A 23,574-nucleotide genomic window follows, 5' to 3' on the forward strand; every position below is an offset into this window, starting at 1 on the left:
GAAACGTCGACTTTCCTGCTCCTTTGATGCTGCCTGACCTGCTGTGTGCCTGTAGCTCCACATTGTCTCAACTGAAAGAATTGAACACTGACTTTGGCTTTGCTGAACTCCAGAACTCTGTGTTGGCAGAGATTGTTGGAATCCTGTGAGAATGACAACTCCAGATGGCATATACATCGACATCAAATGTTTTAAGCTTTTTATGGGACAGCTGGGCTGGAACATGCAGAGAAACTGGTCTTGAAATTTGGATGAAAATTGGGTTTGTCCAGAAATAGTAAATGATTCATGAATCAGCTATATATTTATGTAAAATATGTTTCACTTTATTGCGCGTGAGATTCATACTTTTTGTTTTTACAAAATTGCTGCAGGAATATAAATTATGCCAAAGCTAAATTGCCAGTGATATTTGCTGTCTAAACATGCTCACTGCTTACTTCCACAACGACGTGGACCTAATTGAATCAAATGAAACTACTGATCAGTGGAATGTTTATATCATAGACCTAAAACAGGGCTTCTCACATTGTTCATCGTAAGCAGAAATATTGGAGTTGCAAGCTCCAAGGTAACAGCTCCACTGCAAGGCTTCATCCAATCAATACCCTGTTTTCCCACAGTGTAATTTGTTGTGATTGTTTGAAATTTGGCATTCTTGCATTTGTCCTAACGAGTACAGATGAAAAAACTTCAGCAGCATGTCTGTCTTTTCAGCGATGTGATTTGATATTGTAGGTGAGTATGTCTTAGTGAACCCAGTTGATTGCAGCAGTGTTTTTCTTTGACTGCCTCTAGGTCATGTGCTGATCTGTGCCAGTGATGATAGAACCTGTGCCCAGCTGAAGGAATATATTTCTGTTGGAGCAGAAGACTTGTTAATGAGACTGTATAATAAAACCTTTGGGAAGAGCGAGAAGGCAGAGGATGCTGGGGAAACCTGCATAAAGGACAAGAAGCCCGGCAAAACCAAGGCGAAATCGAAACCTGGCAATGGGCCGAAACTGAAGAAAGCAAAAGCAGAGACTGCTAAAAACAGGAGGAAACCAGAGTTGACATTAACTCAAATGGTAGGAAGAGAAAATGATGAAGGTTCTCATAAAGTAAAGGAAGGAGAGGAGGAAGAGGAGATTGAAGAAAGTGCTGGCCCAGAAGCCAACATCGAGGAAGCTCAATCGAAGGGTGTGATTATGAAACTTCCGACAGATGCCTGCTATGGAATCCTGAACGAGCCACTCATTGTCATCCATCCCTTACAGGGCTGCAGTGATCCCTACAGCCTGTCCCGTGTACTGCATGAAATCGAGCCCCGTTATGTTATACTGTATGATGCAGAACTGTCATTTGTTCGCCAGCTTGAGATTTACAGAGCAAGCAAGCCCGGCAAGCCTCTCCGGTAACACTGTTTGCAAACTTTTTTTAAAAGCGTGAATTTTTAAAAAAAAATTCAGAATGAGAACCCAAGCAAGGTTTATTGTCCATCCCCAATTGCGGTCGCCTTTTTGAAGCTATTGCCTTTTAACAGCTGATCACTTCAGAGAGGGTTAGGAGTCAGCCACTTTTATTCTGTAGGTTAGCATCACCTCAAGACCATTGCTGAGAAAGGAAATGGACCCTTGCATTTAGTTTCACACTTATCACGATTTGATATGAACACACAAGCTGTGTGGTGCTAGTTCAGTACCGTAACCTTTCCACTAATGTACCATATCGTGAAATCCACTGCAGTTATAACTAATTTTGGATGTCTCTTTGGTTTCCTCATTCTGTGGAAGCCATGCCAGGCTGCCCCTCCTAAGAGGTAAGTTCTAGCTCGGTAATAGCAGTTTTACCTCTGAATCAATGCTTCTGATTTGGAGCCACCGTGCAGTGACTTGAGCACAGTATCCAGTTCGACACTTCAGTGCTGTGCTGTCAAAACTCTTTAGATGAAACATTAACCTGAGGCCTGTCTTCCCTCTCAGTTGAATGTAAAATAAAGAATGGCACTACTTAAGGAGTAATAGGGAAGTTCTCCTGCTACTCATATTTATTCGTGGTCCAATGTCCTTAACAAAAATTCTCTCATCGTATATTTCATTGCTGATTGCTGGGATTTTGCTAATAGACCTACATGTGTACAGGTTAGGAGCAGGAATAGGCCACTCTGTTCGTCAATCCCATTCCAACACTCAGTGAGATCATGGTTAATCTGATTTTTCTGCACGCTTCTGGTAACATTTTAATCACTTTCTCGTCAAGAATTTATCTATCGCTGCCTTAAAAACAATTTTAAAATTTTCTTCCACCACCTTTTGAGGAAGAATTCCAAATACTCATGACCCTATGTGAGAAAAAAATAATTGTCCTCCCCTCTGTCTTAAATGGATGACCCCTATAACAGTGACTCTGTACTAGATTCCCACAAGAGGAAACATGCTTTCCACATCCACCTGATCAAGACCCTTCAGGAGCTTGTGTTTCAAACAAGTTGTTTCTTGCTGTTTGAGATCCCAGCAATACAAGCTTAGCCTGTCCAACCTTTCCTCACAAGACAGCCCACTCATTCCAAGTATCAGTCTAGTTAACCTTCTCTGAATCACTTCCAAAGCATTTATATCCTTCCTTAAATAGGGAAGCCAGTACTGTGCATGGTATTCCTGACCAATGGCCTGAATAACTGGAATATTACTTCCCTACTTTTGTATTCAATTCCCCTCTTGGTAAACTACTGCATTCTATTAGCTTTCGTTGTTACTTACTGTTGCCTGCATGTGAGTCTTTTGCAATACATGCAGTAGGACACACACCTGTCTCTGTATCTCGGAGCTCTGCAATCTCTCACCATTAGATTGTGTGTTTTTAATTCTTCCTGCCAAAGTGGACAACTTTATATTTTTCCACACTGTACTGCACATGCCACAACTTTTCCTACTCACTTAACCTATCAGTATCTCTTTGCAGCTTCCTTTTGTTCTATTCACAACTTACCTTCCTAAATGTCTTTGTGTCGTCAACAAAGTTTGCTACTATACCTTTGATCCTATCGTCTGAGTCAATTTTTTTTTAAATTGTAAAGAGTTGAGGCCCCAGCTTTGACTCACCACTTATTACATCTTGCCAACCAAGGATTGGCCCATTTATAGCTGCTCTTGGTTTCCTGTTTGCAATCAAATATTTTATCCACGCAAACATATTACTCCCTACACCATGAGATATATTTTCAACAGTAGCTTTTGATATGATGTCTTTATCAAAGTGCAATACACTTTATCCATAACATGTTACTTCAATAAATTGGTTAAACATGATTTTCTGCCTGATAAATTTATATTTTTAAGTGCCCTGCTATAATATCTTTAATCGTAATTTCTAACATTTTACCCACAAAAGACGTTCAGCCTGTAGTTTTCTGCTTTTTTTCTCCCTTTTTGAATAAAGGCATTATATTCTCTATTTTCCAGTCTAATGAAACCTTCCCTGAATCTAGGCAAGTTTGGAAAATTAAAACCAGCACACCAACTATTGTCAGTAGACACTTTAGACCTTACGATAAAGTCCATCAGAACCTGGAAACTCGACAGCCTTCAGCTCCAACAATTAGTTCAGTCTCACTTCGTTAGTAATTGTAAGATTCTTGTGTCCTCCTTTCCCTTCCATTTCCTAATTTACAGCTACTTGTGTCCTCTGTATTCGAGACTGTTAGCTCTTTATTTTCAATTGTTAACTCCCCAGAGTCACTTCCATAGCCCCAATATTCACCTTATTAACTTGTTTCTTTTTAAAATATTTGTAGATACTCTTTCAATCTGGTTTTATATTTCTTACTTAAATTCTCTCATATTCTATTTTTTCTACCTTATCAACCTTTAAAGTTCACTTTTCTGACCTGCCACCCACCTTTCCACAATTACGTGCCTTTTATCGTGTTAGGATTTTTTTTCTTGTTCAGATGTATCTGTTGTGTTTTCTGAAAATACTCCAGGCTTGGACCCCCTATCCTTTCCTGAAACAACCTGTTTATCATTTCTCATAATAATAACTTCCTCTCTTGCCTTCTGTGTATTCTTTGGTTGACCTCATAGAGTCTAACTTGTCCATACCCACCAGATATCCTAAATTAATCTAGTCCCATTTGCCAGCATTTGGCCCATATCCCTCTGAACCCTTCCTATTCATGTATTTTCCAAACTTTTTCCAAATTTGATCCCTTGCCCACCCTGTTTAGTTTAAATTCCTGTCATCTTCTCTGGTTATGCAACTGACTGAAATACCAGTCCCAGCACAGTTCAAGTATAGTCCATCCCAATGATACAGCTCCCACTTTCCCGGCACTGAGGCAACTATGCCACGAGCCAGTGCTCACTCCTACTGTACAGTTTGGGTCATACATTCATTTCCCTAATTTTATTTGCCCCTGTCTCAGTTTGCACATGGCTCTTGTAATAATGTAGAGATTATTAACTTTTGGATTCGGCTGCTTAGTTTGTGCCTGGCTTTTCGTACTGACTATGCAGTACCTGTTCGGTGTCCTGTTGGTATCATTGGTACCGCAGTGACTGGATTCTCCCTTTCTCCCTGTATGTTCCTCTCTAAACCAGTGTTGTGAATCAAGGCACCAAGCAGGCAACGTGATCGAAAATGAGAGGACACCGATTTAAAGTAATTTAGTAAAAAAAGTAAAAGTAACATGAAGAACAACTCTTTTTCATGCTTCAAGTGGTTAGGGTGTGGAAAGCACTGCATGAAGGTGTGGTGGAAATAAGTTCAAATGACACCATCAAAAGACAATTTGTTATTTTAAAATGCAACATCTAATGTGCAGGATTGTAGGGAGACGGTAGGGGAATGAGATACTGCTCAGAGAGCCAGCGTGGGCGCAATGAACTGAACAGCCTCGTGCTCTCCAACAATTCTCTGATTCTATTAGCAGTTCTTGAGTTCAGAATCCTCATGAGTTCCACACATATTCATAGTTGATTCTACACTAGACAGCTGTAGATGCACCATCATTTAGAAGATAGCTGTAGATGCTAAACTTTTAAACCTTAATGGAATCCAGAGACATGATTTGGAAAAGTGGATTGAGCTCAAGGATCAGACATCTTATTAAAAAGTCTAATTGGAATGAATGAGCAGTGAAAATTGCAAGAGGTTTCTTGCATGAAAATGTTCATCTAAAGAGAAAATATTACTTCTCCCATCGCTTTTGATTAAAGATATCACATTGTGCAAATTACATTCATTTAAATTAAACGACCTATGGGTTCCAGGTGGATCTGGGCATCAGTTCACCGTCTGAGAAGGTAGGCAAGAGGCTGCTCCCATTACAGTAATTACTAATGAACTTCGGGGAAAATGGCGCCATTCGTGTTCCCGTCCTATTTGTAACATTATTTTCTGCACACACCTCCCATCACTGTGTCTGTCTGCTTTGCTTCCATTCTGTGCCACCATACTGCAATAAAACAAAGAACTGCAGATGCTGAGGATCTGAAACAACAAAAACAGAAATTGCTGGAGAAACTCAGCAGGTGTGGCAGCATCTGTGGAGAGAAAACAGAGTTAGTATTTAAGTCCATAAGGGTCACTGGACTCAACGTTAACTGTTTTTCTCTTTCCATAGATGCGGCCAGAGCTACTGAGTTTCTCTAGCAATTTCTGTTTTCACTTGTGCTGCTGCAGTGCTTTTGTAAAATTAGCTTCCATCATGCCTTAAAGCAGCCATTGGTGACTGCTCACCCATCACTGCATTAAACTTGCCACAGGGATTCCAGAAGTGAGTAGCATCTTGCATCTGCTATCATCATTGCTATCCACTCTTCAGCCTGTTTGTTACCTTGCTGGATATCCAATATGGGATTCCTGTTGTGTGGGAGCTGTGTTAAGGTGAATAAGGAACCTTCATATTGACTGTGACTCTGGTGTTATTTGCTCTGCAGAACTACGAGGTTCATTTGTAACTGTCAGCAAGGCAGAGTCTGAGACTGGAGATTTTATAGCTAAATTGTGCTTGTGGTTGTTCAGCCTCAGCCATAAGTAATCGGGACAGTACTATGTAGCAGCTCACTGCATCAATTCAATAAACTAGGAAAACTTAATGTGTTAATAAAGAACATAAATTACTTGGTGCCACAGGACTAGCTCCATAGTTTCTGCATGTCGTTTCTTTTCAACTGTTACCTGCCTACATCTGAGGTGAGTCCTCCAGTCATAATGGATAGTGGTGATCCAGATTATTTAATTCCTTTTTGTAGCTCTGGCTCATCTCGCTGCTTTCTGCTTGTGCTGAAATGGTGCTATGTGGAGAAAAGATGGGAGTAGGGTTTTGGATAAAAAGCCTAATTGAGACTGTTTAGCACTCACTCCCCCCCCTCTGTCTGACCCTTCCCTTACACAAAGCTTTACCCTTGATCTGCTGTTACCATGTTTAGCAGTTGAGAAACACTTTTCATTGTTCTGTATTTGCTGTGCTGCCCTGTGTTCTGAACATTTCTTTATCCGGAAAGTGGTTACAATGTCAAATTTGCTACCGCAAAGGCTAGTTAGGGCAAATAACATCAATGTCTTTAAGAAAGCATTAGATGGAGGGAGAAAGGAATTGACAAATGCATTACTAAGGTTAGGTGAGGTGTGAGGAAGCTTGTGAGGAGAAGAAGAAATACAGGTGTAGACTGTCAGGCCAACTAGCCCGTTTCTGTGCTGTTATTTTTGTAATGGAAGTAAGTTTTATCTGTTTCTGTGTGTGTGCTTTTTTCCTCTTCCACTCATTCATTCATGTGAATAAATGGGAAAATGTTTATCTTTGCAGCAGCTTGGTGATCAAGTTTATCTCCATCAGAATAGTCACTTCAATTTCACACAGTTAATGAGGCAATCCGAGCACTTGCAGTGGGACTAATGGAATCGAATCAAAGGGATATTGTGCCAACTTAACATAAATATTCCACCTTTCCCTTAACCTAAGCAGCAGTTGTGTACATGTTTCAGGATGAAGCATTTACGTGTATGTGGTGCCTGAAGACCCGATGTGTTCGATTTTAATTTCTTTCAGGGTTTATTTCCTAATATACGGAGGATCTACAGAAGAGCAACGTTACCTGACCAAGCTGAGGAAAGAGAAAACGGCTTTTGAGATTTTGATAAGGTAAACAAGTGGAAATGTAGCTTCAATGGAGTCTATACTGTGAACAAAACGCTCTGTAAAATTAACTTAAAATGAGGACCAATTTGCCCTTTTATTGTGGAAATGTCTTTGTAACTTCCATTAGACAATTTAGCCTATTTTATTCAATTGTCAACCAAACCCAAGGACAGTAAAATATTGACAGAGGAAACCCATTTATTCAGTTCATAAAAAAAATCAGTGTTCCTCACATGCAGTTACAGATGAACGTGACTGATCAAATTCAGCAAAATAAGAACTAAGAAAACTTATCAGCTTGTGTAATTTTCTAAGACAAATCGGTAAACTCGTCTCATTTACAAGAGTAACAGCTAGTAAGGTTGTCTGCTGTCTGAACTCTCCATGTGATCCTTGGTGGGTTTTTAGCCTGTATGCACCTTCAGTGCATTTACTTGCAGGCTTCCAACATGACTTTATTGGAAACAAAATAAACCTTTGCAAGAAATTCCTTTCATATTTGTCTTGAATGCACATGCTATCATTTTGCTGATTTTTGTTTTAATCTAAACGTCTCTCTGGTACCTTTTAGTTCTTTCCCCTTCTGTTAACTTCAGCAATAAATGCTATTTAGAATCATAAAGTCATACAGCACAGAAACAGACCCTTTGGTCCAAGCAGTCCATGCTGAACGTAACCCCAAACTAAAGTAGTCCCACCTGCCTGCTCCTGGACCATATCCCTCCAAATCTTTTCTATTCACATATCAATCCAAATGTCTTTTAAACATTGTAATTGTACCTGCATCCACCACTTCCTCAGGAACTTCATTCCACACACAAATCACCCACTGTGTAAAAAAAATAAAAATGCCCCTCATGTCTTTTTTAAATCTCTCTCCTCTTACCTTAAAATTGTGCCCCCTAGTCTTGAAATAACCCATCCTAGGGAAAAGACAACTACCATTAATTCTATCTACAACTCTCATATTATTTCATGAGATAAACTTCTATCAGGTCACCTCTCGACCTCCTACACTTGAGTGAAAAGAGTCCCAGCCTATCCAGACTTTCTTTATAACTCAAACCTTCCATACCCAGCAACATCCTGCAAACCTCTCTGAACCCTCTCCAACTTAATAACATCCTTCACATAACTGGGCACAGTATTCCAGAAGAGGCCTCACCAATTGTTGAGTCTGCCCACATTATAAGTGACTAATGCAATTAAAATAGTGGGGTCCCTAATTTTCAATCATCTGTCTAATGAACATGATCCCACATGGGGTGTAATTTTAAAGATCCGACATATGAACATTTCCACTGCTTAGGAACAGCTGCGTTCTGTTGACCTGCATTGTGTTTTCACTTGCATACAGGTTGATTTGTGAGTGGAGTCCAGAATGGAACCCATTTGCAACCCAGGGCCTGCCTGTATGTTCGCAAAGTGTATTTACATTAATGAGTGAGGACTTCTTAAACTGAATGGGAAATATTCTCAAGTATGATTCTCTATCCTGCTCATGTTTAGGGAGAAGGCAATGATGGTTATCCCTGAGGAGAGAGAAGGAAGAGATGATTTAAATCCAGACCTTACACGAAGTGTTGCCCCAGCAACTGCTATTGCAGACACAAGGAAAGCAGGTTTGTGTAAACCGGGAAAGCTCTTTATTTCTTTTTTTTTCTTTTTGTGAATTCAAACCTGAAATTATCGTCACCAGGATAAACCCCTTCATCGTCCTGTCTGAGGTGGTGCAGTTTGTTCTAGTATTCAGTTCCGTTCCCAGTTTCTCAGCTAGTGAAACAGTCCACACCTGCATGCAACAAGGCACTAAATCTGAAATGACAGTTAACAGTTGCACCTCACATTTATCTGGCACAGTGGTTAGTACAGCTGCCTGTCAGTGCCAGGGACTCGGATCCAATTCCACCCCTGGGAAACGGTCTGTGTGGGTTTCCTCCCACAGTCCAAAGATGTGCAGATTAGGTGGATTGGCCGTGCTAAATTGCCTGTAGTGCGCAGGGATATGCAGGCAAGGTGAATTAGCCATGGGAAATGCAGGGGTGGAGAATTGGTTCTCGATGAGATGCTCTTTGGAGGGTAGGTGTGGATTTGATGAGCTGAATGGCCTGCTTCCACACAGTAGGATTCTGTGATTCTAATAAATAATACCGAGCGTATCCCCACCTATTAAATGGTGTTACCATCCCTAAACCACCCTCCTGTCTATAACCATCCTTCAAGGAGGGAGTAGCGCACCATTCCCCAGTACATACATTTTTGTATCTCCCAGAGAGGCTGGGTATTCTTCAGCAAGTCAATGCTTTGTAGCTCCCTTCAATCAGTCCAATGTTTACCAGGCACGAGTCAAGAGTTTAATGGAATGCTGTCACTGTTCAGAAGGGCAACAATATTGAAGCACCAAAGAACCTCAAACACCACCCTGGACATGATCTGAAGTGAAATATTCTTTGCCCACTCTGTTTTTAGAGCCTGTTGACCCAGATATTGCTTTTAGTGGTGTCTCTTACCACCAAAGATCTCACAATCTTGATACTGTTGTTTTTCCCCTTTCGCAACATCTATTTAAATCTGGCACCAAGTCAAGGGATTCCAGGCATAATACAACAGTGATGTCAGCTAGCAGATAAGCCAATCACATTGTACTGTTCTCTCAGGCAGAACGGTATTTTAATTTAAATATTCAGGATTAAAAGTTTCTGATTTGATTGTGAGAGAAGCTGAAATAAAGATATGGCAACTTCAGGAGACAAAATTTGAGCCAATCATATTGCAGTATTCCCATGGATAGCAGGCAGGATATTACTTTAACTTTATTAATAGTAGTTAAATTATTTGATTAAGATAGAAGTCAAAACAAAATTAAACTGATTTTGTAAAAAATGTTACCTTCATAAGTACATGGAATGTTTTTATCAGAATGAAAAAACTCTATATTCCTCAAGTATGAAATAGGGCTTATTCTCCTTTAGAGCAGAGAGGATTAAGAGGTGACCTTATTGACGTGTTCAAAATTATCAACAATTTTGACAGGGTAAAGAAGGGTGTTCTGTTTTCACTAGTTGGTTTGTCAGTAACTAGGTGGCACAATTTCAAGACTGTTAGCAAGAGAACTAGGAGTGAGATGAGGAAAAACTTCTTTACTCAGTTGTTAGGATTTGGAATGCTCTGCTTGGAAGAGTGGTGGAGGCGGATTCCAAAGGAGAGCTGAATATATATTTGGATGTGGTTAATTTAGAGGTCTTTGAGATTGCGGTAGTATGGCGCTGAACTCAAGTTCCAGTCTCCATCAAGGTGTGAGTTCAAATCCCACCAGTGCCAGCTTTAATCTGCGATTCTCTTTAAAATGCTACATTATCTCGATAGTGAGAGGCAATGGCCTGGTGGTATTATCGCTGGACTGTTAATTCAGAGACCCAGGTTCGAATCCCGCCACAGCAGGTGGTGAAATTTGAATTTGAGAGTTTGACAAAGACCATGAACCTATAATTGATTGTTGGGAAAAACCCATCTGGCTCACTAATGCCCTTTAGGGAAGGAAACTACCATCCTTACCTGGTTTGGCCTCCATGCGACTCCAGACCCTCGGCAATGTGGTTGGCTCTTAACAGCCCTCTGGGCAATTAGAGATGGGCAATAAATGTTGTCTTAGCCAGAGATTCGCTCATCCCATGACTGAATTTTTTAAAAAAAGAAAAAGCTGGAGAGTAGGACCAGCTGGGTAGCACTTTCAGGCTATGGAATAAACCCAATGGCCATCTTCTGTACCGTACGATGCTATGATTCAATGAAATTAGTTTTTCAATGCTAATTCAAAGTGTTTAGCAATAATAATAAGCTTAGCATGCAACAGAATTTAAATTTTTCCAACCTATTTTAAGCAGTGCAGTCTGCTGGTGGAAGGTGCTGTCGATTTTGTTCACTTTTTATTGATCACAGTGTGAAGCATCAAATCACAGACAGTACCTCCTGGATTTGTGGTGTTCTCTAGTTGTGTAGGTTCCTGAAGGTGAACATAGAACAGTACAGATCCTTCAGCCCACAATGTTGTGCTGACCTATTATCCTACTCTAAGGTCAAACTACCCTGCATACCCTACATTTTACTATCATCCGTGTGCCTATCCAAAAGTCGCTTAAATGTCCCTAATGTTTCTGACACCACTTCCACCGCTGGCAGTGCATTCCACGCACCCACCACTCTCTGTGTAAAGGACTCTTTCAGGGAAGTAATCAGTGAGTGCTGACAGCCTTATTGTTATCAACCCACAGCAAAGTTCTGCCCCTTGTATTGACATTTTGTTGGCTGTGTCAAGCGATATTTTATATGGGACGGTTCTCTTGTACTTGAGCTAAAACCTGTTTCCCCAGTATGTTGTCATACAGTTACCAAGGGGGCAGCTTTTTCAAATGGCAAATTCCCAATCTTTGTGTTATTGAGACCAAGCTTCTCTAAAGTCAGGAAGAGAAGGCTGGAGAACTGTGCCACATGACCAATTAGAACCAGGTATAGGCCGTTCAGCCCCTCAAGCCTATTCTACCATTTAATACAATCACCTGATTACTGCACATACTCCCCGAAACCTCCCCCCCACCTCGCCAGCAACCTTTGCCTCAAATCTATTAACTTCTGCCTTTAATTAGGATTCTCTTCCCCTGCCTTTTCGGGAAGACAGAGTCTGAGGGAAAATCCTCCCGAGAGAGCAAAATTTCATCTCCTTGTCTTGTCTTCAATCTGTCTTTACCCTTTTTTTTTTTTAAAAGCAGTGATCCCTCGTTGTAGAATCTCAAGAGGAGAATCCACAAGCAAAATCATCCTTTCCACATGCACCCTCAGGATCTTACCTGTTTCAATTAGGTCATCTCTGACCCGTCTAAATTTCAGCAGATGCAAGCTTATCCTGTCCATCGGACAAGTGTGTGAATTAGCTGCAGAAGTAGGATTTCGTACAGTACTGCCAGTATCAAACACTAATGCCAGTTTGATAAGAAACCGGGGGAATGTTGCACTCTCTCTCCAGCTAGCCTGCCCCATCAAGGCAAAGGAGCAAAATTGATTGATAAAACAAATGAAAAGCAAATTTTGAAGGAAATATGCAGAAGTAAATGTCAGGAGATAGATGGGCGATAATTAATTTGAAGATGAATTCTCTTGCTTGGTTTGACTTAATGCAGGTGGTCAGACTCAGAAACATGAACAGCAGCGAATCATAGTGGATATGCGGGAGTTTCGCAGTGAGCTGCCTTCCCTGATACATCGGCGTGGCATTGACATCGAGCCAGTCACCCTGGAGGTTGGTGACTACATTCTGACTCCCGATATCTGTGTTGAACGCAAGAGTGTGAGCGACTTGATTGGCTCTTTGAACAAAGGCCGGCTGTACACTCAGTGCATCACCATGTCCCGGTATTACAAGAGGCCTGTGCTTCTGATCGAGTTTGACCCCAACAAGCCTTTTTCACTGAACTTCAGAGGGTCCGCACACCAGGACATTTCCATTAATGACCTTACATCCAAGCTCACCTTACTGACTCTTCACTTCCCCAGGCTGCGGCTTCTGTGGTGTCCCTCCCCACACGTCGCTGCTGAATTGTTCGAGGAGCTGAAGCAGAACCGTCCTGAGCCGGATGCGGCCGCTGCTGTGGCGGTCAGCGGCGATTCCGAAATGGTTTCCGAGTCGGACAGGTACAACCCCGGCCCACAGGACTTCCTGCTGAAAATGCCTGGAGTCAATACAAAAAACTGTCGGGCCCTGATGAACCATGTGAGGAGCATTGCTGAACTAGTGACACTGTCTCAGGAACGACTAGCAGAGATCCTGGGAAATGCCAACAATGCCAAACAGCTCTGGGAGTTTATTCATTCCTCCTATTTGGATTGTACAGTGCAGGGAAAATATCGAAGGTGATATTCAGAGTGGACAGGGTTTAATAGACACTTTATCCTCAGAGTGTCTGTGCTTACCAGTTGCTGTTAACTGGAAAGATCAGAGTAGACATTTTAGGGAGATGTTGAACTTTAATTATGCAAACTTTAATATAATTTAAAAAATAGCAGAATATATTACAGAATGCCCATTAGAGGTTTATGATCCATCTGTAAACATAAAGCAGGAGCTCTCTTTGTCTGTTTACAATATTCTTAGTCAGAGGGAACTCCAGATTCAGTGTTGAGTAACTGATGAAGTTTGACTGCAAATGCTACCAGATATTGTAAAATGTTTTTGATTCACTAGAGAAAGATACAGAAATGCTTGAAAGGGAACCAGTCCTGGAAGGTGGAACTTAAATATTGCTGAAGAAGTTCTGCTTTCACCTTGCTGTTTTCGTTTGAAAGTCAGCTCTCTAAAGGCTGTCGATAAGTGCTGATGCAGTTTATAAACCAGTCCAGTCTGGTTTTTCAGTAGCTGAATATGATCAACCAAGGTGTTTTTTTCATCATGGACCTCTATGTGTTAATGAGTTGCAGTTTTCTGAGGCTTTGCTAGACTTCTGTTTATTTGCATTTTACCCGTAAGGAGTCTTGGCTTCAGAAAGCTGTTTTACCAATTGAATCCAACTCTGCCTGTGGTTTTCCTTCTGCCTTTGAAGCCATTAGCAAATTTTATAAAGGGCAAACAAAGGTAATGGGAATCTTCCTGAGGTTTAAAACCATGAAATATCTCTGATATTTCTTTTTAATTGTATGATTTCTGCATTGTTTGGCTTCTAGGTTGCTGTCAGGGGATGGAGCCCTGAGTGTAATTGTTCAAGCCATGTCAGATGCAGCTCAGTACGTTTGCCTCTGAGTCAGAAAGTTGTGGGTTTGAGTCCTATTCCAGAAACTTAGCATAAAGATCAAAGCTGACACCGCAGCTCCGTACTGAAGGAGTGCAGCCCTGACAAAGGTGCTATCTTTCAAATGAGACATTAAACTGAAACATGCCTGCCCTCAGACTAATATTAAAAAAAAATCCCATAACACAATTTAAAGGAAAGCAGGTGTGTTATCCTCCACCTGCTGGCCAATGTTTATCACTCAGCCAACGTCACAAAAACCAGTCATCAAACATTATCATCCCGTTGTTATGCTGTGCGTGAATTGATTATTGCAGTTCCAACGGTCCAACATTTGACACTTCAAAAGTACTCCATTGATTGTGAAGCTATTCCGATGCCTTCTGATCACGAAAGGCATTATATCAGTGTCTTATCTCAGTGTCTGCTTGATATCGTGAAAGTTTTTTAGAAAAAAATTCTGCTGAGATATTTGGCAATCAGCTTTTATGACATAAATATTCTGACATTTCTACAGCCTCTTACAAATGAGGCCTTAAAAGTAATATTTACTTTAATCTGCTACCTCTTACACTCAAAGTTGTTTCTGATGTATAAATTGGACCTTTGTAATGTCATGGGGTATAAAAATTATAAATAAAAGTTGGAGCACATTTGTGGCTTCTGAAGTCTTTTGGAATTACTTGGTTTATGAGTTGAGACATGGTCTCAGCTCATTGTAACACTCCTGGGAAAACATTCCATTTTGAAATGTTAAAGCAGATTAGATTTTCTTAAAAATATTTAATGCCAAGTTCAGTTTGTAACAGAACCGATAACGTCAAGCCTTTTCAGGAATGCTTTTTCTTAAAAAAAAAAGAGTAAGTAAAAATGAATGTGGACTTTAATCTACCTTTAGGAAACTATTTCATGGAGTGGGGGAGCGGGTTGTATTCAAATATTTTGATAGTGTGTATCAATTCGGACATTTCTGACTGAAAATAAAAATGTTTGAAAAAACATCAGTGACTCTGAGGAAAAAATGTTGTTGTTGCTACTTTGAAAATACTGGGTTTATTTGAAAATAGTTGTCCTGTTTTCCTTTCCTGTTGATTTGAATCTCAGATATTGCAGTTTGCACCAGTTTATGAAAGCGTTACAAGCAGCTGGAACCTCTTACAGTAGCTGTGCTATCCAGCCTCTCTCCAGTCCCAATGTGAAGTGATATAGTGCTGATAGAATGCTCTTAAAGTTTTCCGTCTGGAACCCATCAGGACAAAATTGCAAGAATACCAAATTTTGAAGGGATCAACAATCTACATTGCTTCAGGGGAAGGTGCTGATTGGCTGATAAGCTCAGTCTGGTCAAGTTATCGCCATAGAGAATGCATTGGGAAACAACCGACCTCCCTAAGGTTTCATCTCATTAGAAAAACACAATGAGTGGGCATGTTCTTTCTGTGGGCAAAGGACAGGGCCCTACATGTAAGTGTATGTCAATATTAAATTGTTGATGTAGTTCTTAGCACAACCAGAATAAGTACCGTCGAATTATAGATTCATATCTCACATGGTCACTTCTGAGTTTTTGTAATTGAGGGGCAAGTTGAGTATGGTCAGTCACAAACAGTCAAAATCAGTTTGAAATAATCCACCAATTATTGGGACACAAGACCGATATATGCGGCATCACTGGAATAGTGTTATTGCAGTGTATCTGAGGCACAACACTTTGAGGATCCCAAGTACCTTCAAATAAGATCTAGTTACCTCCTTTTGCAATTTCACTGAAGTCTGGTCAGGCAATATCTGACCCCCACTTAGTTACTTTTCCACCTTTGTTTCTTTGTTAGTACCAATTATCCTTAAACTTTTCCACTTTTGCCTTTTTCTTCCAGTGATCCCTCCTAATGCCACATTTCATCAGTCTGTGTCTTTCCCCTCTGGGTTCCTAAATAGCTGATCTGATAAGATATATTTCCACTGTGCAACATATCAGTGTCATTGTTCATCAGCTGCTATGGGAAAGACATTGTGAAACTTGAAAGGATTCAGAAAAGCTTTAGAAGGATGTTGCTAGGGTTGGAGGGTTTGTGAAGTTTTATAAAATCATGAGGGGCATGGTTAGGGTAAATAGCCAAGGTCTTTTCCCTAGAGTAGGGGAGTCCAAAACTAGAAGGCATAGGTTTAAGTTGAGAGGGGAAAGATTTAAAAAGGGACCTAAGGGGCAATGTTTTCACATAGAGGGTGGTGTGTGTATGGAATGAGCTGCCAGAGGAAGTGGTGGAGACTGGTACAATTACAATATTTAAAAGGCAACTGGATGGATGTATGAGTAGGAAGAATTTAGAGGGATATTGGCCAAATGCTGGCAAATGGGACTAGATTAATTTAGGATATCTGGTCGGCATGGGGAGATTGGACCTAAGAGTATGTTTCTGTGCTGTACAGCTCCATGCCACTATGACTTGTTGAATAGATGATATGCGTGCATTTTTCAACTGAGGACTTCTATAGCTGCAAGATACCCACGTAACCAGTGCAACTGCTGGGATCAGCCAAAGTGCTCCTCAATATCTACAATACACGGGGATCTGAGTGTTCTGGAACAGGAGTTATAAAAGCCTTGTGCACAGGTACAACAAGTGCTTAGGAAGGCAACTGGAATGTTGGTGTTTATTGCATTTGAATCAAGTTCAACAATAAAAGTAGACTTGCCACCATTGAAGAGGGCCTTTGTTAGACTGCATCTCGAGTGCTGTGTGCAGTTCTGATCTCATTTAAGAAAGGATAAAAATTATGTTAGCTGTTGACACGTTCCTGGGATGAAGGAATTATGAAGAGAGGCTATACAGGATCGGCTTCAATCCATTGGAGTTTAGAAGAATGAGACGTGATCTTATTGAAACATAGACCCAGCAGGGAGGTGACAGCAGTAATACCACTAATGTTTTCTTTCTAGGTCTGTGTGCAGCAGCAGCTTACAGAACCAGAACTCAATGCTGTGAAGGGCACTGACATGGCCATCATTATGCTTGGACCTTGGGAGCAGCTGTGTGTGTGCAGCTGAGGGGGAACTTTGCTTGACAGGTTAGATGTTAAGACCGTTCCCTTTTTTTTTTAGGGATGTGTAGACTACAAGTCAGCTCAAAATTAAGGGTCTCACATTTAAAACTGGAGAGATTCTTTTGGGAGTTGTTAAATCTGTGGCATTCAATTCCCCAGAGAGCAGTGGAGGCTGGGTTATTGGCTGAGATTCAAGGCTGAGTTGGTTTTTTGATCAACAAAGTTTGTGGAGGGCAGGCAGGAAAGTAGAATTGAGGCCCCAGTCGTTTGTTGCAAACTTACAGAGTGTTTGTGTGACTGTGTAAATACGCCAGTAAGTGTTGCTTCAAAATTAAGACCACTCTGATTTATTTGCAATGATTGGGGTCAACACTAACACTAAAGTACACAAGTGACCTGCCATTATTGTTGAATTGAAACAGACCTGTCTGCTTGTAGATCCTGTTTATACAGCATTAACCCGAGCCAACAGCAGACCAACCTTCACAATAAACTAGTAAATAAGTTACTTGTTCTTTTTCTTCCATCGTGTTGGAACTCTAATACATGTGGAGTCCAATTTCCATGTTCAAATTCACACAGGTAGCTTCTGTTGGTTTGCTGTCAGAATATAAATTCTCCCCCAGAGAGGATTCAGTCTGGAGCCTCCAGGCATAGGTTTGACAGAGATTTGCACTGGCAGATTTTCTCTCCATTAGAATTTCCAAAGACTTAAAAGGTATGTTACATTTACATGTCAAACTGCCTCTTCCTCAGATGGCCAAAGGCTGTGCTGGCACGTTGGATGTGATGATTGAGTTCTGTTGTCGCTGGAAGGAGGCTCCTGAGAATTGGAAACATGGACATTGTTAGTCACAGTACACACCTCGCTAGCAGTACCTCTACAAAAAAGTGCAAATCCACTGGCTGCACAGACGATCCAAAATCAGTACACCCCCTCCCCCGGCCCAACCCACTCTGAGACTAACCTCTCCAAGTACTAAGGCATTGGTTGTGTCAGTTGTATTGGGTGGGGCCACGTCGGTGTGCCTCTCAAGGCTTTCAAAAGCGGCACGGTGGCTCAGTGGTTAGCACAACTGCCTCACAGCCCCAGGGTCCTGGGTTCGATTCCGCCCTCAGGTCATTGGCTGTGTTGAGTTTGCACATTCTCCCCGTGTCTGCGCGGGTTTTCTCCGGGTGCTCCAGTTTCCTCCCACAGTCCAAAGATGTGCAGGTTAGGTGGATTGGGCATGCTAAATTGCCTGTAGTATTCAGGGATGTGTAGATTAGGTGGGTTACAGGGACATGGGTCTGGGTGGGATGCTCTGAGTGTTGGTGTGGACTTGTTGGGCCGAAGGGCCTGTTTCCACACTGTAGGGATTCTATGAATTACTGAGCTTCGCACAGCAAATGGTTAGAGAAGGGCAAATGAAAAGTTTCAAAGATATCCTCAATCCTCTGTGAAGAGATAAAACAACCGACCGTCTGTTGGGGAATTCCCTGTCCAAGATTTCCCCCCACCCCACCACAGACTGGAGAAGTGTCCGTGAAGGACCCAACCACATCCAGTGTCTTTAACAGCCCCAGCAGAGAGAGTGCTCAAAAATCCCAGCCAGCTGCCTCTTCAAACCGTACTTGCCCCACCTTTGGCAGGGTATGGGGGCTTGGTGGTGGAAGCGCGAGGTGACTAAACAACCCAGAGTGCAAGAAAATCATCACAGAGTCATACAGCATGGAAACAGACCGTTCGGTCTAGCTTGTCCATGCTGACCAGGTTTTCTAGACTAGACTAGTCCCATTTGCCTGCATTTGGCCCATATTCCTCTAAACCTTTCCTATCCATGTACCTACCCAAATGTCTTTTAAATATTGTAACTGTACCTGCATTTACCACTTCCTCTGGCAGTTCATTCCACATATGAACCATCCTCAGTGTGAAAAAGTTGCGCCTCAAATCTTTTTTTAAATCTTCTTGTATCCTCTGATACACCTGATCAGGGCCCGGAGATTTATCCACCTTTATGCATTTTAAAACCTCCAACCCCTCTGTTTCTGTAATGTGGACTGTTTTCAATACATCAATATTTATTTCTCTGAGTTCCCTAGCTTCCATGTATTTCTCCACAGTAAATGCTGATGTGAAATATCCATTTAGTATCTCTCCCACCTCCTGTGGTTCCACACATAGACAACCTAATTGATCTTCAAGGGGCTCTGTTCTTGCCCTAGATACTCTTTTGCCCTTAATGTACTTGTAGACTCTCTTTGGATTCTCCTTAACCTTATCTGCCAAGGCTCTCATATTCCCTTTTGTCCCCTGATTTCCTTCTTAAATATGTCCCTACTCCCCTTATATTCTTCAAGAGATTCACTTGATCCCAGCTGTCTATACCTGACACAATCGTCCTTTTTTTGACCAGCATCTCAATATCTCTCGTCATCCATTGTTCCCTACTCTTACCAGCTTTACCATTCACTCTAACAGAAACATACCGTCTCTGAACTCTCGTTATCTCTCTTTTGGAAGCCTCCCACTTGCCAGGCGTCTCTTTATCTGTGAACAGTCTACCACATCAACTTTTGAAAGTTCCTGTCTAATACCACCAAAATTGACCTTGCTCCAATTTAGAACTTTAACTTGTAGACCAGGCCTATCTCTTTCCATAACTATTTTAAAACTAGTAGAATTATGATCGTTGGTCCCAAAGTGCTCCCTCACTTACACGTCAGTCACTTGCCCTGCCTTATTTCCCATGAGAAGGTTAAGTTTTGTTCCTTCTCCAGTAGGTACATCCACATATTGAATAAGAAAGTTTTCTTCTACCCACTTAACAAATTAGTCCCCATTCAAGCCCTTAACACTATGACAGTCCCAGTCTATGTTTGAAAGGTTAAAGTCCCCTATCATTACAACTCTATTATTCTTACATATATCTGAGCTCTGTCCACATATTTGCTCTTCAGTTTCCAGCTGTTTATTGGGGAGGTATATAGTACAATCCCATCAAGATGATTACCCTTTCTTATTTATGAGTTCTACCCAAATAGCTTTGCTGGACAATCTCCCAGGAATATCTTCTCTAATTTCAGTAGTGATGTTTTCCCTAATCAAAAACGCCATCCCTCAACTCTCTTACCTCCCCTTCTATCCTTCCTGTAGCATCTAAGCCCCAGAACTCTGAGCTGCCAGTCCTGTCCTTCCATCAGCCATGTTTCTGTAATAGCTTATAATATCCCAGTCCATTGCTCCCATTCATACCCTGAGTTCATCTTACAGGCCTTAGCTGTAAGACCCCTTGCATTGAAATAAACGCAGTTTAATTCTTCAGAGTTACCTCGTTCTCTGTCATGCTCTTGCCTGCCATGTCTAAATAACTTACTCCCTTTAATTTCAGAACCATCCTCAGCCTTCTCTCTCTACTGCTTACAGTCCCCAACCCCCTTCACGCTAGTTTAAAGGCTCCCAAGTAGCACTAGTAAATCTCCCTGCCAGGGAATTGGTCCCCTTACAGTTCAGGTCAAACCCATCCCTATTGAATAAGTCTCTTCTGCCCCAGAAGAGATCCCAATGATCGAAAAATCTGAATCCCTGTCCCCGGACCAGCTCCTCAACCGTTCCTTTATCTGCCTATCTTTCTATTCCTACCCTCACGAGTGTGTGGCACCGAGGGTAATCCAGAGATTGCTACCCTTCAGGTCTTGCTTTTTAACCTCCTTGGTGCTGAGGGGCTAACTAAGAAGATGAAACAGCATTTTCACAGAGATGCTACTGAAAGCTGTGCAGTTTACTACCATAATAGGGGAGGCGATGACCCTAGTAGTTTTATTGCTGGGCTGTTAAACCAGAAACCCAGGTAATGTTCTGGGGACCTCGGTTCAAAGCCCACCATGGCATAGAGTCATACAGCTGTACAGCATAGAAACATACCCTTTAGTCCAACTCATCCATGCCAACCAGGTATCCTAAATTAATTTTGACCCAAATCCCTCTAAACCCTTCCTATTCATATACCCATCCAGATGCCTTTTAAATGTTGTAATTGTACCAACCTCCACCACTTCCTCTGGCAGCTCATTCCATTCACTCACCACCCTCTGCGTGAAAAAGGTGCCCCTTAGGTCCCTTTTAAATCTTTCCCCTCTCACCTTAAACCTATGCCCTCTAGTTTTGGGCTTCCCCACCCTGAGGAAAATACCTTGTCTAGTCACCCTGTCCATGCCCCTCATGATCTTATAAACTTCTATAAGCTCACCCCTCAGCCTCTGATATGCCAGGGAAAATAACCTCAGCCTATTCAGCCTCTCCCAATAGCTTCGGCTGTCCAACTCTGGCAACATCCTTGTAAATCTTTTCTGAACGCTTTCAAGTTTCACAACTTGCACAGAGACCAGATTCGAATGTAATATTCCAAAAGTGGCCTCACCAATGTCCTGTACAGCCACAACATGACCTCCCAACTCCTATACTCAATGCACTGACCAATAAAGGTATGCATACCGAACACCACCTTCACTACCCTGTCTACCTGTGACTCCACTTTCAAAGAACTATGAAACCGCACCCCAAGGTCTCTTTGTTCAGCAACACTCCCCAAGACCTTACCATTAAGTGTATAAGTCCTGCCCTGATTTGCCTTTCCAAAATGCAGCACCTCACATTTATCTAAATTTAAACTCCATCTGCCACTCCTTGGCCCGTTGGCCCACCTGATCAAGATCCCATTGTACTCTGAGGTAACCTTCTTCACTGTACACTCCACCTCCAATTTTGGTGTTATCTGCAAACTTACTAACCATACCTCTTATATTCACGTCCAAATCATTTATATAAATGACAAAAAGCAGTGGACCCAGCACCGATCCTTGCTGCTCACCACTGTTCACAGGTCTCCAGTCTGAAAAGCAACCCTCTACTGCCACCCTCTGTCCTTGATTTGATTTGATTTGATTTATTTTGCCATGTGTACCCAAGTACAGTGAAAAGCTTTGTTTATGAGCAGTACAGGCAGAGTAAGCAAGGACATAAAGATCATAGGGTGAAAAAATAACTTAGAAAGAGACATACAGGTTATGTTGCATGGGGCGTATTCTAGGCAAGAACAACGTTGACAAGATAAACATTATTTGAAGTTGGAGAGTCCATTCAGCACTCTAATAATGGCAGGGAGGAAGCTGTTCTTGAACCTGGTGGTGTGTGTGTTCAAGTTTCTGTATCTCCTGCCTGACAAAAGAGGTTGTAGGAGAGCATTGCCGGGGTGCAGTGGGTCTTTGATGATGTTGGAGTCCATGGATGGAAGGTTGAGTTCCGTGATGGTTTGGACTGTGCATACAAGCTTCTATAGTTTCTTACGGTCCTGGGCAGAGCAGTTGCTGTACCAGGCCATTGTGCACCTGGACAGTATGCTTTCAATGGTATATCTGTAGAAGTCGGTGAGGGACCTTATGGACATGCCACATTTCCTGCCCTGCCTGAGGAAGAAGAGGCGTTGTTGTGCCTTCTTGACTATTGCATCTACGTGGGAAGTCAAGGACAGGTTGTCGGTTATCGTCACTCTCAGGAGCTTGAGGCTCTCCACCCTCTCAACCTTAGCTCCGTTGATGTAGATGGGGGAGTCTTCTCCTCCTTTCTTTCTGAAGTCAATGATCAGTTCTTTAGTTTTGCCAACATTGAGAGAGAGAGGACGTTCTCACTGCACCACATCGCCAAGCCCTCTATTTCCCTTCTGTATTCTGACTTCTTGTTATTAGATATCGTCCCACTACGATGGTGTCATCAGTGAACTTGTAGATGGTGTTCGTTTGGAATTTGGTAACACAATTGTATGTGTACAGGGAGTACAATAGGAGGCTGAGGATGCATCCATATGGGGGGGGGGGGGGGGGGGGGGGGGGGTGGTTTCCAGTGTTGAGTGCCATTGTGGAGGAGGCTAATTACCTATTCTCACCGATTGCGGCCAGTGGGTCAGAAAGCTGAGGATCCAGTTGCAGAAGGCGGAGCCGAGACTAAGGTCACACAGTTTTGAGATCAGTCTGGAGGGGATAATGGTGTTGAAGGCGCAGTGAGTGCAGGGCTAGGGAAATGGCATCCACTGTGCACCTATTGCATCGGCAAGTAAATTGTAGACGATCAAGGCAGGTTGGGAGACATGAGTTGATGTGGGCCATGACCAGCCTCTCAAAGCACTTCATGATTATGGATCAGAGCCACAGGGCGGTAGTCATTAAGGCACACTGCAGGTACGGGGATGATGGTGGTCTTCATGAAGCAGGTAGGGGCTTCTGCTTGTAGGAGGGAGAGGCGAATACCTCCACCAGTTGGTCTGCACAGGATCTAATTCCTTGCCCAGGGACTCCAGGCCTGTCAATTTCCCTGGGTTGACTCCTGGGAAAACTGATCTGACTTCCGAAGTGGTGACAGAGGGAACAGGTGTGTCTGGGGCTGTTGGGGCAGGCGTTATCACACCGCTAGTATTCTGCTCAAACCGAGCATAGAAAGCATTGAGCGTGTCAGGGAGGGATGTGTCATTGTCCGCCATCTTACACTGTTTCATTTTGTATCCCATGTCATGTCTTTTAGGCCTTGCCTTAGACGGTGGGAGTCTGGTTGGTAGGTCTGGGCCTCTAACTTGGTCTGGTACTGCCTCTTGGCCT

General features: G+C 42.2%; 1 protein-coding gene across 3 annotated transcripts in view; it reads left to right on the forward strand.

The window, feature by feature from the left end:
* Positions 1-14,893, forward strand: part of ercc4 (excision repair cross-complementation group 4) — a 32,175-nt gene extending 17,282 nt beyond the window's left edge. The window contains exons 8-11 of one of the 3 annotated variants that reach the window (XM_048609798.1): positions 799-1,396; positions 7,034-7,126; positions 8,633-8,745; positions 12,298-14,893. In XM_048609798.1, the coding sequence (XP_048465755.1) occupies positions 799-1,396; positions 7,034-7,126; positions 8,633-8,745; positions 12,298-13,031 (1,538 nt within the window). In that variant the 3' untranslated portion in view covers positions 13,032-14,893. Of the gene's footprint in view, positions 1-798; positions 1,397-7,033; positions 7,127-8,632; positions 8,746-11,886 lie in introns of all 3 variants that reach the window. The other 2 variants (XM_048609799.1, XM_048609800.1) reach the window with 2 other exon arrangements.
* The last annotated feature ends 8,681 nt before the right edge of the window (positions 14,894-23,574 follow it).

This window comes from Rhincodon typus, chromosome 21 (assembly GCF_021869965.1).
Source record: "Rhincodon typus isolate 14 chromosome 21, sRhiTyp1.1, whole genome shotgun sequence".
In the NCBI taxonomy this organism is placed as follows: Eukaryota; Metazoa; Chordata; class Chondrichthyes; order Orectolobiformes; family Rhincodontidae; genus Rhincodon; species Rhincodon typus.